At 43.6% G+C, this 17,235-nt stretch overlaps 1 protein-coding gene across 8 annotated transcripts in view; it reads left to right on the top strand.

Moving 5' to 3' along the window:
• The window catches only part of TNIK (TRAF2 and NCK interacting kinase), a 377,380-nt gene that overhangs the window by 339,694 nt on the left and 20,451 nt on the right, over nucleotides 1-17,235 (top strand). For all 8 annotated transcript variants that reach the window (XM_077880331.1, XM_077880329.1, XM_077880327.1 and 5 more), the window contains 3 exons: nucleotides 2,244-2,428; nucleotides 10,519-10,648; nucleotides 16,326-16,490. In XM_077880331.1, the coding sequence (XP_077736457.1) occupies nucleotides 2,244-2,428; nucleotides 10,519-10,648; nucleotides 16,326-16,490 (480 nt within the window). The remainder of the gene's footprint in view (nucleotides 1-2,243; nucleotides 2,429-10,518; nucleotides 10,649-16,325; nucleotides 16,491-17,235) is intronic.

Raw genomic sequence — 17,235 nt, 5'->3', positions numbered from 1 at the left:
GGAAAAAGAACCCACGGGGAAAATGTATTATAAATTTAAATAAATCACAACTAATAATATTATATTTTACTCAGAATTATTGCCATTAGAAATAAATTATTTTAAACCATATTCTCTCTTTAAATTATAATAAAATGTGTTTTTAAATGATAAGTAACCTTTTAAATGCTTTACATTCTTTGGTGAGACTTAACATGCTCCTAACATATAGAAAACAAAATGCAAAATAAATTTATCTGTCATTATTTTACTGGTTTCGATGATTATAGTATCCTTTTCTATTCATAGCTTTAACAAATATCTAAACTGTATTTCCCACGGTGCTCAAGCATTGCATATTCTTCACTGTCCTCTCAATTTGATAAAGATAAATATTACCAAAGTCCAGAGGAAATAAGGAGTATAAAGCTGAAATCTGAATATTGGCTTTTCCTATTTTGGCCCATTACCAAAGAAACAAGAAATAAATTTGCATAAATTTTATGTGGTAATTTTCTTCCTCAACGGTATACATTCTACTTAAACACTTTTGAGTGTTTTTAATACGATCCTATTTCCATTTTCACAGATGGGGTAAATATATCCACTGATAGCGAGGCCATGCGTGTGTGCATGTGTGTAAAAAGCCAAGCAAGCATGTTTGGGTGGAAAATGCACAATTTGAATTTTCAAAAGCTTCCCTTTTACAAATGCTGCCATTCAGGTGCCTTCAGAACAAATTTAAAAGCCACGATCGCTTTCCTTTGATTTTACTATGAAATTCGGAGAGATGACTCCTTCACTTCCCTCCTTGAGCTTCCTGAATTGCTAGACCAAATGAAACACCCAAAACGTTTCCTCTCCTAGTCGTAGCCAGCCTAGCAAATGCCTGACCTAGAGGTGACGATAAAGAAGCATGACGATTTGTTACCTCCCCCAGATAAATTCTATTTCTAATTTAACTATGCACATTTATCACAGTGTTTCTTCTAGCCAATTCGGCTAGATTATGAGATGTCACTTTGATCACATACGTTGCTCTAATCTTGTATCAGGCGAATTGGACAAATAACGTTTCTGAACTGAAATAAAGAGAGAATATGGCCATAAGAAAACTGTGGGCTTTAGTATCTTTCAATGAGTTTCTTTCTCCCTAATGCCCTGTCTCTCACTGAATGCTCTGATTCCCACATGGGTCACTAATATAGGGAGAAATGGTAAGAATGATGTCAAATTGCTTTTTCCTCATTTGCATGCCATGTGCCAGGGGCAGCTGAACCCATGCAAATTAGAGTGGCCATGCTTCTGCAGAACGGCTTCCCTCTGCATTGCTCTGAAAGCATGCGAAATACAAGGTAGTCAGAGATCCACACACTGCCTGCCATGTGCCTCGTGACTAAATACCACATCATCACCTCCATAAGGCTAAAGATCGCATCATACTCATGGAAAGCTGAAAAACGATCTCTTCCTTTTGGTGTTTGCACATTCGTTTCCATATTCCTTACGAGGGTTTTTGCCAGGTGACTGTAATTTTAAACAAAAGAAAATGAAACACCTATCGTGCTGGAAGAGAATTCTTTTATTTTTTTTTCCTTTCCTCTTTTCTCTTTTTGTTGTTGTTGTTGTTGTTCCTCTTGATTAACTCAGCTCTGTGGCTCTAAATGTCAGTGGCACTGGGCTTTGGGGTGGGCCATCCTTTGATGCCGTGCCTCTGCTCTCCAGGGAATGATGACACACCAAATGAGTCATTGTAGTAGCTGGAACCTTGGGAATTGCTCTGTTCTGTGACTGATGCTAGATTTTGGTACAGTAGCAATCAAAGAGGGGAAAGGCCATGACCATGGCTTGGGCAGGAGTCCCAAAATACTGGGGAGCAATTGCTAATCCCATGTGTTTCCCCCTTAACTCTGAGGGTGACCAACTTCACCTTCCCAAAATAAAATGAGACCCCGATGTCGGTATATATGTGTACACACACAGCGCACATACACATATATACGCATGTGTACTCAGAACTGAACCGTCGCAGTCTAGCCATTGGTTTTGAACAAAGTGTAAATTTATTTCATCTTTCTTTTCTAGTTTCTCTGCGCTACAAACATCGTTTTCTTAGTTCCATGCAGCAACTATGTTTGTAACAGTTCTATATAGAGCTTTCTTTTCTTGTCGCTTAAGCGGGAGCACTGACTTGATGAGAGATGTGACTTTGGTCGTCTCCGTCTCTACAATTCACACATGCCCAACAACCTTTTCTTTTGTAGGATCTGACGGCATTAGCCAAAGAATTAAGAGAACTCCGGATTGAAGAAACAAACCGCCCGCTGAAGAAGGTGACTGATTACTCCTCCTCTAGTGAGGAGTCAGAAAGCAGTGATGAGGAGGAGGAGGATGGCGAGAGCGAGACCCACGATGGGACCGTGGCTGTCAGTGACATACCCAGACTCATGTAAGGGGGGCTGCTTTTCACATGTCAGCCGGGGAGGGCGAGGTCTCCAAAGTGGAAGCTGAAATATGAAGAATTAAATATTCAAGAAATACGAATTAAACCTAGGATCGTGTATGGGTCTCTGGCAGGACCAACTGACTTTGGGGACTGGAGTTTGGTTCTTTTGTTTTGTTTTTAAATATTTTATTTATTTATAAGAGAGGGGGAGAGAGGGCAAAGAAGGAGAGAGAGAGGGTAAAGCAGACTCCTTGCTGAGCAGAGAGCCCTACACGGGGCTCGATCCCAGGACCCCAAGATCATGACCTGAGCTGAGGGCAGACTGAGCCACCCAGGATTTGAGTTTTTATTAGAGCGTAGTCCTGTGGTTACCTCCGTCCACAGACACCATCCCCTGCGGTACAGAGCGATGTGCGGCCTGCATATGCTTTATCCAGGTACTCTGGTTGGATTGGCTCTCCCTTCGGTGACACTTTCTTGGTTCTTGTCATCTCCGGGGAAGATGATATTGACAGCCAGTCTGTTGGCACTTGCCTGTCCCCCTAGAACTGAAAGAGTGGGATTATGGGCAATGACATTTAGGAGTTAAAATTAACAGCATGAGACATATTCCATCATCAGCACCACTACTGCATAAGGAGGAATGCACGTGGCAGCGTGGGTTAGCATCCCAGCAGAGGACTCAGGAGTCAGATCATCCTGCAGAGAACCTTCTGAGGGTTTGACTTAAACATATCCCTGTTACAATTTTCTTCTTCTTCACTGTCTCCCTTGTGCGATCCTTTTCTCTGTGGCCTGTGACCTGCTGCACTACGTTCTATCCACCTCTTTGCAGTCTTCTTTTGGCTGTTTATACCTATATTTATGCCTACCTACATTTCCCTTATTGCTTACTAATATTATATTTCAGCCTTTACTACTTTTCTTTGTTTAGTGAAGGGGGAGGCTCATTTTTTTATTTTTCTCATTGGACAGGGTCCCATGAGAGCATTCCTCTGCCCTATTCCTTCTCCAGTTTAAAACAGGTAGATTCAGACAATCACACTCACATAAATTTCTTGCTTCCTCCCCCCAATAAACACACAATTGCTGTTGCTCCGATTTGCTGTAAATTCGACAGAGTGGGACACTGACTATACCAACTTTGCTCTCCATTCACCTCCATTTCTTTGGCTCAGCTACTAGTCTTGGTCATCACACTGCACTCACTCCCCATAGAGAAGATGCCATTTCGGGTCACAGATTACGGTCCTGTCCAGCAGGGATTGGAGAGAGAGGGCTGGCCAGGCTGCAGAGCATGTCATCCATTGATTAACAGTCTTTATATACGAGCAATTCTGAGAGGCAAATCCAATTATCATAGCTGAAAATTTATACTTGTTGTTCCGCTGTTGATTACACAGTTATTGACAACCATAAATATGCTAAAATATGACATTTGAAACAAATTGCATTAAATTGCTTTTTTAACAGCAAATAAAATTGTTTTAGAGGCAAAATCACTAATCCAAAACATTTATGCAAAATATGCTGGTCCTTTCAGTTTTTATCTTGACTCAGCATTGGTTAATTTTTCTAACAGATGTTTTAAATTCCCTATAAGCACCAAGCATACAACTACCAGGATGAGAGTGGATAATAAATTTAAAATACTGATAAAACTTCCACTCTGTGTTCCATACCATACCGAGGGCTTTGAGACATTCGGCGAGTGCACACACGAGTCCTGCCTTCCACCTTCTAGAAGTGTGTGTAGGCTAGTTGGAGAGAAACAAGATTACACGTGGAAACTTCAGACTGATATAAATATTTGGAAGAACGACCAAAGGCAGCCTTGGAAGAGATGTTCGATCACATTGGTTTTGAGGCCCTGTCATATTTTGCAAGGCTGTTGACAGTGTTTAGCCTGCTGCTGGCTAAGGGCACATCCATTTCTTCCTGCGCTATGGAAACACCCACCTTTCTAAAATTGCTTAGGTGGGCCATGCTGCTGTCCGGCACTCTCCTGTCCCTTTGGAAATCACCTGCGTACAGCCCAGCCTGCGCAGAGAGAGCCTGTACCTTCCCCTGTGGGGCCCCTGCAGGAGCATAATCCTACAGTTTCATATCATACTGGAATCGGGATATTTATTACATGCTGTCTCCGTCTCTGGGCTGTGAGATCCCTGAGGGTGAAGATTGTGTCTCATTCATCTCTGTGCTCTTAACACCTCGCACGGTGTCTGGAATAGAATTGGTCTTCAGTGACTTTGATTTATGTTCAATTGCACTGAACTGAAAATGCAAGTCCTGGCTTCATAGAGTTTATAGCCCAATCCAGAAGAAAGACATGTTCACAACTCATCAAAATAGAGGGAGTGTGCGGCAATATTAGAATCTCAGGCAAGGGGGAATTGAAGTAAAGGCACAGACGGTTGGCTTTGGTAGGGATACAGGGTGCATGGAGGCAGGGAGGGGGGTGGCCTGGTCTAGTGAAACCAGACTAAGAAGCGTGCGCTTTATCATGTGGCCATTGGGGACCACTGAAGGCCTCCTGGGCTGGGACGTGACATAATCAGTGCCGTGTTTGAGAGAAATCATTTCAGCAAGATGATTTGTAAAAAGGACAGAGTAGACACTGGTAAAGCAATTCAGAGGATCTGTCTCTTTATTTTTTTTTCTGTATTTTTTTTAATTTATTTTTTATTGGTGTTCAATTTACTAACATACAGAATAACCCCCAGTGCCCGTCACCCATTCTCTTTAATCCAGAAATAATAAATGGGCTATCACTGAATGGAGGCAAAAGTTGACATGGCTCTTTAAGAATTGGTAAATTTTATTTTATTTTATTTTAAGATTTATTTATTCATGAGAGACACAGACAGAGATGCAGAGACACAGACAGAGGGAGAAGCAGACTCCATGCAGGGAGCCCAATTCGGGACTCGATCCCAGATCCCGGGATCGCGACCTGAGCCAAAGGCAGGTGCCAAACCCCTGAGCCACCCAGGCGCCCCAAGAATTGGTAAATTTTAGAAGAAAATGACCACCCACTAAAGAACATTTAAAATATTTAATTGGGTATGAGATATACTCAGAGACAAGGCAGGATACAAGTTTGTGGGTTTCTGTCTATGTGTTTATTCTGGTTTGGTAAATATATGCATTTTTGTGAGTTTAAAATATATGCAGTCTGTTCTGCTATAGCATGATAGTTGTATACTTAAGAAATTTCACACTGTTAAAAAAATCATTATAAAACAATTGTTTTTTTTTTTTCAGAATAGGGTATTTCAGAGTTAGAACACTTATATATATATATATTCTTATCATTTTTATTTTCTATTGTTAAGATGAGCCTTTACATTCTGTGCCACATATTTTTAGATCCATATATCTAAAATAAACACACATATACATCTATATGGCATATTTTTTGTGTGTACACACACAGACATAAATATACATATGACAGCACAGCTCACTGCCATGAAATATATTAAAAGAGTTTCTCAGAAATGGAGCCCAGCCATTCAGACAAACAACTGTAGACCCTACTGCTCAAAGCAACAACTTTTTTTTTAATGGATGGTGCCGGTTTCATATTTATAGCATAGGGTGGAACCTATAAGCATGCCCATAACTAAGATTATTTCCCTGACTAACCAACTGCACCGTTGCCCTATGCCTCGTGCATGGAAAAACAACGGGTGGAGGGAAATAGACTAAAATTATAAAAGTGATTACCTCGGGATTATACAACTATGAGTGGCTTTTATTTTATGTAGAGCCCCAATTTTATGATGAGCATTTACTATTTTTATAAGCAGGAAAAAAACAAAAGCTTTATAAAACAGGAGGAAGGGAAGGAAAAGTGCGCTAAGGTGATTTGCATCGGATCAAGCAAGCTGAAGAAGCATCCTCTTGAATCAGCATCTTTCCTTAAGTGCCTGCGCCTGCTTCAGAGCAGTACAGGGGAGGCACATCTAACCATTAGGACCCTCTGCTGTTGGCCTAGCCCTTGAGCTGCGTACAGTCCTAGGGCATGCAGTGTGGACACTAAAGCCACATAGTATGTGTTCTTTTCCTTCTGTTATCACTGGAAAGCCATGGTTCTGACCCCGTTGCCCTCCCAGGCTGCTGTAGTGAGCCCCCCGCCCCTTGTCTGTGGTCCTCTCTGCCCTTCTGTCCATTTTTCCAGCTCTGGTCTTATTAGTAGTGTCCTAGAAGCATGGCTCTTGTCACGCCAAATCCTGGTGCCGGAGGACCCTTTTCATCCCTGGGGCTCGTGATTGCATCAACATATGCTTCAATCCAAACCCACCTATCAGTTCTTACAAATGATGCTTTGTATTTTTCCAGTGTTGCACCTTTTCTTGCAATGACCTCTCCCTCCGTCTTGCATTCGCACTTATGTCCTGCCTTGTATTTGAGTATTCGCATCATGTTTTGATGCTCTTTGGCATGCTCACTTCTGTAGTTTCAGGAGCCGTGTCTTCCTCAGCTTTTTTTTTTTTTTTTTTTTTTAAAGAGAGAGAACACATGGGTTGGGGGGGGGGGGAGAGGGAGAGGGAGAGGGAGAGGATCCTAAGCAGACTCCATGCCCAGGACAGAGCCTGATGGAGGGCTGGATCTCGTGACCCTGAGATCATGACCTGAGCCAAAATCAAGTCAGATGCTCAACCAGCCGAGCCACCCAGGTGCCCCTTCCTCAGCTTTTATATCCACCTCCCAATGCCACACTAAGGGCCGTGCACATAGCCAGTGTTCAATAAATGTGTATGGAATTGAATTAAATGAGTACCTACAGCAGCACTTTGACAAATACTATTAGAGGAAATTATTGTTCTAAACCTGTGACCTCATCACAGTAAATTTCCTATAGATTTCCTTCTAATCAGTGGAAGTATTTTGTTTTCTTTATAAGAAATTGGACGAATTGTTTCCACCAGGCTCGATCTTGGAAATACTTTTTAGAACAAAGAATTACTTGAACTATAAAATGTTTTAGTTGTTTTGGCCTTAGTGTTTTTTTTTTTTTTAACTATGCCTTTTTTTCATTCTTTTATTATTGATAAACTTTATTTTTTTAGGACAGTTTTAAATTCACAAGAAAATTGGGTAGATAGTACAGAGTTCACCTGGTACTGCTCCTACCCACTGTCCCACTTATCCCTGTTATAAGCACTGTACATTAGTATGTACAAATGTTACAAGTAATCAACCAAAATCAATATATTGTAATAGTTTATTCAGATTTCCTTAATTTTTACCCAAAGTTCTTTTTTCTGTATCAGGATCCCATCCAGCATACCATGTTACATTTAGTCATTCAGTTACCATATCTACTTAGACTGCTGTTGGCTGTGACAGGTTCTCAGACTTCCTTCGTTTTTGATGAACGTAACAGCTTTGAGGAGTACCAACTAGGACTATCACCCTCTCCCGGAATTTATTTGATGTTCTTGTCATGATCAGACTAAGGTCATGGATTTGGGGGAGGGAGAAAGATGACAGAGGTCACATGTCATTTTTATCACTTCATATCAAGAGTATGTGCTCTACATGTGACTTAGGACTCTTGGCATTAACCTTGATCATCTGGCCGAGAGGTAATGCTTGTCAGGTTTCTGTGCTGTGATGTAATTTCCTCCCCTTTCCACACTGTACTCTTTGGAAGGAAGCCAGAGTCCACAGCTGGCACTTAGGGAGTGAGGAGTTACGTTCCTTTAGGGTGGAGTCTCTACATAATTTCATTCTGCAGAGATTTATCTCTTCTCTGTTTATTAACTCATTTACTTATATCAATATAGACTCCTAGATATTTACTTTGCACTTTGGATTATGATCCAGTACTTCATTTTGCTGCTTACACTATCTTCAACCATTGGAGGCTGTTTCAGTTGGCACCTATACCCCTATGGCTGACACATCCCAATCAAGCACTTCCTTACTTTCTGACACTGTAAGATGCTCCAGGCTTATCTTGTGTATTCCTTGTTCTGGTCCTGGAATCAGCCACTTCTCCTGGAAGCCTTGATTCCTTTTATTAAAGAATGATGTCAGAACCAAGATTTGGGCCCTAGGTGTGCTCGTTGCTACTAGCGTATCGTTTCTTTTAGGCCCTCTCAGCTGACACAGCAAGGAAATATATACCTGTATATTGAACCCATTATGTACACATATCTACAAATGTTTCCATATATAGCCATCTGTGTTACATTAAATAAAAGGTTTATCCTGCTTTCTTCAACTCTGATTCACTAACACATGGCTCATTCTAGCTCCCTCCACGTCCTTACCTGGAAATTCTCACTCCAGCAGTGGGAAACCTGGCTCTCAGGCATTCATTGCAGCAGTATCTTTTTCCATGCCTCCTGAACTCTCTTAATGTCTCCTTTCTAGGAATGCAATATTGAAATTGCTTCTTTGGAAATTTCTTCCCAAACACATCGGTTCTAACTGATATTTAGATTCAGTCCGTCTACTGCTCCAGTTTAGTAGTTTTGAAGTAAGCATCTTGCTCTGCATCTTTTTAGTCTGGACTCATCTTTTCATCTTCTCATCTTTTTGTTTGGATCTTTAACATATGTCTCCTCTGTCCCAGAGATGTCAGAAAACTGGCATGTTTCTTCTTTCTTGAATTGAATATTTCATCAAATGTTTGGACTTTGATTGGATCCCAGAGACCAGAAATTTAAAAAAAAAAATGTATCTAATGAGAGAAACAGGCCTTGATGCCTTTATTTTTAATAAACCCACTTTGAAAGAGAGGCAGCTGCTGCTACAGCATGTCAGTGAGGTCCACACTGGAAACTGAAATCCTGTGGATGAACCACATGACCTGGTTCTCAGTTTCCCTTGATGCTATAGTCTGTGCCACAAGACACATGCGAAATGTTTCAGCATCAGTCTCTGCTCTCATGGCATATGTCAAGGTCCTGTTACCTTCTCCATTACATCTTAAAAACAAGAACAAAAAAACAAACTGGAAATAAATCTAGCACACTGTGGAACAATTACAGAGGTTTTAAAAAGTACTACATATTGGTAAACAGCGTAGCTGATGGATGTCCTAGGAAGCCAGAATGCCCTTAATTGATATTTCTACTCCATAAGTAGTATAAATCCATGTATCAAATGATTGCGTGTTGCACTCCTACTCTGTGCCCAGCTCCACACTGGGTATAGCAGTGATGAGCAGAGATGGACGGGACTGCCCTCACAAGCATGTGTTCTTTCTTTCTTTCTTTCTTTCTTTCTTTCTTTCTTTCTTTCTTTCTAATTTAAATTCAATTTGCCAACATATAGTGTAGCACCCACAAGCGTGTATTCTAATGAGATAGAAGGAGAAAGTTACAAGGGACTCAAAAAGACAAAGAATCACAAATTGTGATGAGAACTAATAGGACAGAGGGTGAAGAGAAAGAAGAGGGGTTGGTAGGATAAGACCCAGGTGCTGAGAGAAGACTGCTCAAGGCAATTTATCATTTAAGATGAAGCATCGGGGGATCCCTGGGTGGCTCAGTAGTTTAGTGTCTGCCTTCGGCCCAGGGCGCGATCCTGGAGACCCGGGATCGAGTCCCACATCAGGCTCCCTGCGTGGAGCCTGCTTCTCCCTCTGCCTGCATATCTCTCTCTCTCTCTCTCTCTCTCTCTCTCTCTCTCTCTCTCTTTCTGTTATGAATAAATAAATAATATCTTAAAAAAAAAAAAGATGAAGCATCATTGAGATGAGAAGCAACCAGCCAAGAGCCAGGGTTGGAGACAGTTTTCCAGGCAGAGGGAACAGCATGTGCAAAGTGCAGGTCGAAGAAGGAGCCAGCTCTGACCCCGACGGCAGCAGTTCTGTCCTTGGGGAGTCTGAAGCTTGCTCACGAGGGCTGCTGTGTGCAGAGGAGGTGGAGACGGGATGTTGCAAAAGTGGGGCACCTGTTCAGGCATCAGTGCCACATTACAAATGAACTAGAATGTACACTTAAAAATGGTGAAGATGGTTAAATTTTATGCTACATATGCTTCTTTACCACAATTTGAAAGACTTCAAGTAACCAAGAAGCAGGCGTTCCCTAAACATACATCTCTGGTTCTGTTGTTCCTTCCCATCTCAGACCAACGGGAGCCCCCGGGAGCACGGAGCAGTACAATGTGGGAATGGTCGGCACGCATGGGCTGGAGACCTCTCACGCGGACACTTTCAGCAGCAGTATTTCAAGAGAAGGAACCTTGATGATAAGAGAGGTAAGCTGGTGTAAAAACCGTGTAGAGGAAGTGCATTTCTTAAGGCTTCAATACTAGAACTTTCTCGCAGAAAGCTTTATAAGCCTTGTGAATCTTGTGAATGGGGCCTGGGGACAGGGGACCCTGTGCTTCTAATTGGCTGAGTGATTTCAGTTGTCCGCCACCTTCTTTCCCGTACCCTTCAAAGCTTCTGCAAGTGGGACTTAATTACGTTAATCCCAATTCTTCAGTCGGAGCAATGCAAATCGGAATATAGATTTTGAGCTTGAGGATATAAAACTGGCAAATCTAGATGTTTCCTACAGCAGGAAAACAGAAATGAATGGTCTCTCTCAGTAGCATCCGAGGCCCTTGTTATGCCTCCTCCCCCCATGGCTTTATCCTTGTGGATTTTATGGAGAAAATGCTTAGAAGTTCCAAGAAGTGGTGATATCATCTTACCTAATTAAGTCAACATTAAAAAGGCTGCTAAGCTATTTTGATGAAAGAACAAAGGAATATGCAGATCTACTCGAAAATGTACCTTAGCACTCTGTACGATTTGGGTTTTTTTTTTTAAATTCAAGGCACATCATTTCATTTGAGTGGGGGGGGGGGGCATGTGTTCCCTTGCACATGTCCTCCCACAGGCAGCACTTCCCACAGCGTCTGTGCCAACCAGAAGGGCCTTGACGAATCAGAATTTGTCTTCTCTCCTTTCTCACTTCATCGTCACCATGCAAGTCTGACACCAAGTCTTTGCTTAGAAGGAAAGTAATGGCTGGTAACCTGATGTCCCCGTGGGTCGGTGCTATCATGTATAAAATTTCGTAAATGGTAGATGACTCATAGGATGACTTAGAGGATTGGGTGAGTTAATAATAAATGTGAACACAGTTGACCCCTGAATAACACGAGTCTGAACTGCGTGGTTCCACTTCCATGTGGAGGTTTTTTTCAATGCGGTCTGATACTGGTATTTTCTTGCCCTTATGATTTTCTTAATAACATTTTTCTTTTCCCTGGCTTACTTTATTATAAAACCACAGGGTATAATACATGTGCAAAATATGTGTTCATCACCTGTTTATGTTATTGATAAGGCTCCCAGCCAACAGTGGGCTATTAGAGTAGTTGAGCTCTTGGGGAGTCCAAAGTTCTATTCAGATTTTCAACTGCACCAGGAGTCAGTGCCCATAGCCTCCGTGTTTTGCAAGGGTCAGCTCTATTTTATTTTATCTCACTGTCACCACAGAATCAAGTTCTCCTTTAGCTTGTTATCACTCCCCACTCTTGCCTCTGAAACAATGTACATCGTCTGTCGTTCTTCAGCCAGGAGAGCTTGGGAAACTGTAATGGCAGGCTTTGCTCTCCCCAAGAAAGGAAAGAACTGTAGTTTTGAGATGAATAAGGCCTTTGAAATAATAATTGGGAGTAGGGCTATCACTGGAGGAGTAGTTCCCAGAGCAACTTGCTAGAATCTCATTATATGGCCTTGCTGAATCTTTGAAGTAGGCTTTAAAGAGTCCTGTCATGCAAGCCTGAAATAAGAAGTGGACTTGGCCGTGCAGTTGGCATTGCGTAGTGCTGGTGTATGAATCTCCCGGTGTGGTGAGGGGGTAATTCCAGTGGACGTGTAGAAGGCTGCTATCACTAGGACTTGCTACTGGGAAGACTTGGGGGGAAATGTTTTGGAATGCGTTACTCTGACTCCACACAAAGGGACTCTGATTTCTGATGCAGTTCAAGATTTGCTTGAGTCTTTGTGACAGAGTCAGGACCTTGACGAAGATTATCAGGAGACACACTTTCAGTTGGGCGGCCCGAGATACCCGAATGGCTCCACGTTGCTGAAAGCACTCCAGTGTTCCGCGACCACAGCCGATCACTTTGAAAACAGCACTCATCTGATCTGTTGAGGGCCCCAAATCTCTTCGTCTCTCAGTTTCTAAATTCCACCTTAACCAAATGTGGACTTTTAAGATAACAAACCTTGCGTTGGAGTCCATTAAAAGGAGAGGTGTTCAAATGTTGACTGGAAATAAAAGTATGTCCCTGACAAAACAGTAAGAAAAGAAAAACTCGTAATCGAACTTAGCTTAGAGGGTGCTGTTGTTAAGTCCCCCAACATGGACATCAAGGAGAACTCACTCAAGTCAGCATTCTCATGTGAGTGGATAGGATGGTTCCAGAGGAACATACTGGCTCTACTATCCACACTCTCGCCAAGATACACAAATTTGGTGCATGCCCAGGCCCCGTGGTTTTCTGTCTCCCTGTCCTATGGCCCTATAAGACCTTTTCCTACTCTAATTCTAGAACACTCCACACCAGCTGTCATCCCCCACTTTGTCCATAGGGCCTCATCTACTCGAAGAGCTACTCCCCCTTCCTCCTTCCCCTCCTGCCCACTCCTTGCCCAGCAGGTCCCTGTGGGCCTGGCTCATCCTTCTCGTTCTCCTTGAAGCCTCTCTTGGGACTCCACGGGCCTCCGTCCATAGCATCTTTCTTACTGACCAGCTGGTAATAGGAAGTAATAGGAAAAAGAATCCGCTTAAAACAGCTTAAACAAGGGAAGAAGAGGTGGGGTAGGTGTCAGAGAGAGGGAAATAAAAATTCCGAGGTATTTCATACACGGAATCCAAAGGCAAAGAGTAAGTCAGGACTCTGTGCAGGGCTGGAACCAGAAACTAAAACAGGTGAGGAGCCCAGGCAGCTCTCTTGCGCCCATCTCTGGCTCTCTCACGGCCTGTCTCTCCTGTCTCTTCTGCTTTCCTCGATGCCTGTGTCTCCTTTCCCTCATTTCTCTTTCCTCCAATTTCTCCTTTGTTCTTTCTACTCCACAGACCCGCTTTCTCTCCCTTTGCAGGCACAAGCTCTCACCTCCCCCACCTGCCCCCCAGTTGCAAGATATGCGCCACATCCCGCCCGGTGCAGCTGCCCCGCACACACTGACCAGTGTCCTCAGACCCAACACCAAACGCAAAAGGGAACTTGATCCTGCTTGGCTCAGTGTCCACGCCAAGTCCAGTCGCTGTGGCCGAGAGCAGAACCACCTAGTGTGGCAGCGGCCCCCCGTTTGCAGCACTTAGAACCTGTGTCGCTTGGAGCAAGTCAGCAGAATTCTCTGCACTGCAGTTTTTCCATCTGCAAATGAGGATAATGGAAGCTAGCCCATGGTGTTATCTTAAGGACAGTGTGGAATAACATACCTAGAGCGTTGGCATCGTCCCAGACACGTGTGTTGCTCAGCACATCTTAGTGCCCGCCCCCATGGGAATGGCAAGAGCGGAAAGTGTCTAGAAATTGTTGGGCTCTGTAAGGAGGTCCTCAGGGGCAGGGCTGTGATTCATTGATCTCTGCATTCCCAGCAGAGTGCCTGGCGCACAGAAGGTATTTAATTCTAAGGAGCTGACTGCATGGACCAAAGGTGATGACTCAGAGTGGGGAGATTCAGGGGTCACCACTGGATTCCTTCAGGCTTCTCACTGTCGGGGCCTTTTCCCCTTCTTAGCCTCTTCAGGTCTTTCTTTGATAAGCAGTGTGTCTGCATCCATTTTTGGCCCGAGTCAGAATGCTGGGGAGAGAACAGAGAGCCCGTAAAACTCTAAAGAGACACCCTGTGTGATTTATAGCTACTAGGAGATTGGGGGGAAATGTTTAAAAAAAAAAAAAAAGCCTTTCAGCTTTTGAACAGAAGTTAGAAGGAAGGAAAAGCTGCCCAGTACACATAAAATTGGAGACGGTGAGATGAATCAGGACCAAACCCCATAAATGTCATTTAGAAGACAAAGTGTTCCGTTCAGAGAGCAGGCACTAGCACACGTTGCGGGTGGGTACCAGGACAGACTGAATCCAGAAAATAGCCCTCGCTGGGGCAGCTTGCAGGCCACGAGCAGGTTGCCAAGAAACAGAGGGGGCCTCTGCCTTCCAGTTATTTCTCAAGCTCCCTGGTAACATGCATTCCATGCACCCCATCCCCTCCCCCAGAAAGTGCCTCCTTTCACTTGTCACCAGAAGCAGGTCCAGAGTGGTCATTGCAAGACAAGGACAGGCTCTGGATGGGGGAAGCCAGGCTGGTGAGCACATGCCAGCCAGCCCCAAAGAAGGCATGGAGTGTTATCTGCGTCCTCTGATCCTGGCTGATTCCTCCACGTTCAGCAAAATGCTTTACCCTTAGTGGACACTCAGTAATGTTAGATGGAAGGAAGGAAGGAAGGAAGGAAGGAAGGAAGGAAGGAAGGAAGGAAGGAAGGAAGGAAGGAAGGAAGGAAGAAGGGACTCATTACTAAGTCAGGTCTGTTTTAAGAAACCTCGGTGGGCTGGTTGTGTAAATATAAATTGGAAAGCCAGGCCTATGGAAGCAGAGCTGTCTTTTAATCTTGTATTTCTTCCCTGGGATTTTTGGGAGGCTTTGCTCTCCAGAGCAGTGGTTTCCAAATTCTTAGGTCATACAGTCCCGTCAGTAAAAATTTTAGGGCCATCGCACATAATTACAGTGTATTTGTTTTAAGAGGTAGCACAGACACAGCAGTTGGGAGAGGAGGGAAGGGCAGAGGGAGAGAGAGAGAATCTTAAGCATGATGCGGGGGCTTGATCTCACAGCCCTAAGATCCTGACCTGAGCCGAAATCAAGAATCAGACGCCTAACCAACCGAGTCACCCAAGAGCCCCATAATTACAGTGTATTTACTCACAAATCATGCATGTGTCCTACTGCATATGTTATATGTATGTAATCCTGGGAAGGACATGAAAAAGGGATGCTATAAACATTTCAAATTCTTTGCTAGTCACGATGACTTCCATTTTTTACCACAAGGCACCATAATTGCTTGTGGGAGATTCAGGTTAATGATAGCAGACATAGACACCTAACTCTGGGAAACGAACAAGGGGTGGTGGAAGGGGAGGTGGGCGGGGTGTTGAGGTGACTGGGTGACGGGCACTGAGGGGGGCACTTGACGGGATGAGCACTGGGTGTTATGCTATATGTTGGCAAATTGAACTCCAATAAAAAAATTAAAAAAATATAAAAAATGATAGCAGACATAAACTTGTAGTTTCAAATAATCTGTAGATCATTTCAATACATTTTTTTGGTAACTCCTGTCAGATCTGATTAATTAATCATTGTTTTGATCTCACGACTGACAAAGAGCCCTGGGAGTTGGGTTGATACTGTCTCTGAATTTTCTTGGGGCCCATGGTACATGGATTATTAGCATCATCTCATCTCAACCTGTTCGTTTCAGCAATATCTGAATATCTTCAGGTCATGTATATGTCTTGTGGGTTTGTGTCATTGTGAGCTGGTAGTATAATCTGCAAATCTGGTCAGCTGGTGTGTACGCACAAATACTGCAGGAGGGGATCGGGCAGGTGCACACCTCTGATGCTTAGTCCCTCCACCTGCCTGTGGCATTCCTGTCTTCCCACAGGGAACCCCCACATCCGTGTGACCCCTGACTGCTCCTCATGCAGAAGCAAAAGACCCCATGGTCAGTCCAGATACTAAATATTAACAAAGTTTAACGTCTTCTTTATTTTCTTAGTAAAATAGAAATGTGAATGTTATCATCCCACACAGCCCAGCAGGTCCATTTGGAGACCACTGTGCCTGTCCTGTGTGAGGAGGGATGTGGCTCTGAGGCCCTTGCCCTCTCTCTAATGCTCCTCATGTGTTACGCCCCCTCAGACATCTGGAGAGAAGAAGCGATCTGGCCACAGTGACAGCAATGGCTTCGCTGGCCACATCAATCTCCCAGACCTGGTGCAGCAGAGCCATTCCCCAGCGGGGACACCAACCGAGGGCCTGGGGCGCGTCTCCACCCATTCCCAGGAGATGGAATCCGGGACTGAAGTAGGTGCTGGGCAACAGCCAGGACAGCTCTGTTCTCTCCCCAGGGCGCAGGGGCGGGGGGCCTGAAACCCTGCCAGCTTCAAGAATGGGCCTTGCTAAGCTCCCTGAAATGTGTTCAGTTGGTATCTACCATAGAACTACTTATGCAAATACTTAACTAGAGGAAAATCATAGAAGCACAGCGATAAAAGGTTCTTAGGTACCATCTGGCCCAAAATCTGTTTTTACAGATGAGAATACTGAGGCTCAGAGAGTTAAGTGACTTGCCCAGGGCCACATCTGGTTTGTGACAAATCTAAGTAGAACTGGGATTTCCTATCTCCCGGGCCAGTGATAGAAACTTCAGCCTATAGAGATCCCAAGGCCAATAGTTGAGGGTCATGTTTACATTAATTTAGGCAACCTAAGTTTGACCTAAAATGAGGTTGAAATTATTTGTTAAATGAAAGACAGAAATCAATGAATAGGTTCTCCAACCGTTCCTCTTCCAAAACTCCAAATTGTATGGGGAAAGGAGAAATAAGATGCTATCTTTCCTGAATAGAAACAGTCCCTGGAAACAGCCTGAACAAATAGTCTGTTAGGAAGTGCTCGTGGGTGGTGTTACCCAGCCTTGACCAGTGGATGAGTTCATGGTGCTTGGTCATGTTTCATGAATAGTCCTGTGAATCACACATAGGCCCTGAAGGGAATTATGAAGCCTATGCACTGGTGTTTTTGATGCCGTCCACCCACTTTTTATGAT

The sequence above is a fragment of the Canis aureus genome, chromosome 31 (assembly GCF_053574225.1).
Source record: "Canis aureus isolate CA01 chromosome 31, VMU_Caureus_v.1.0, whole genome shotgun sequence".
NCBI lineage: Eukaryota > Metazoa > Chordata > Mammalia > Carnivora > Canidae > Canis > Canis aureus.
This window is presented reverse-complemented; position numbering and strand designations above follow the sequence as displayed.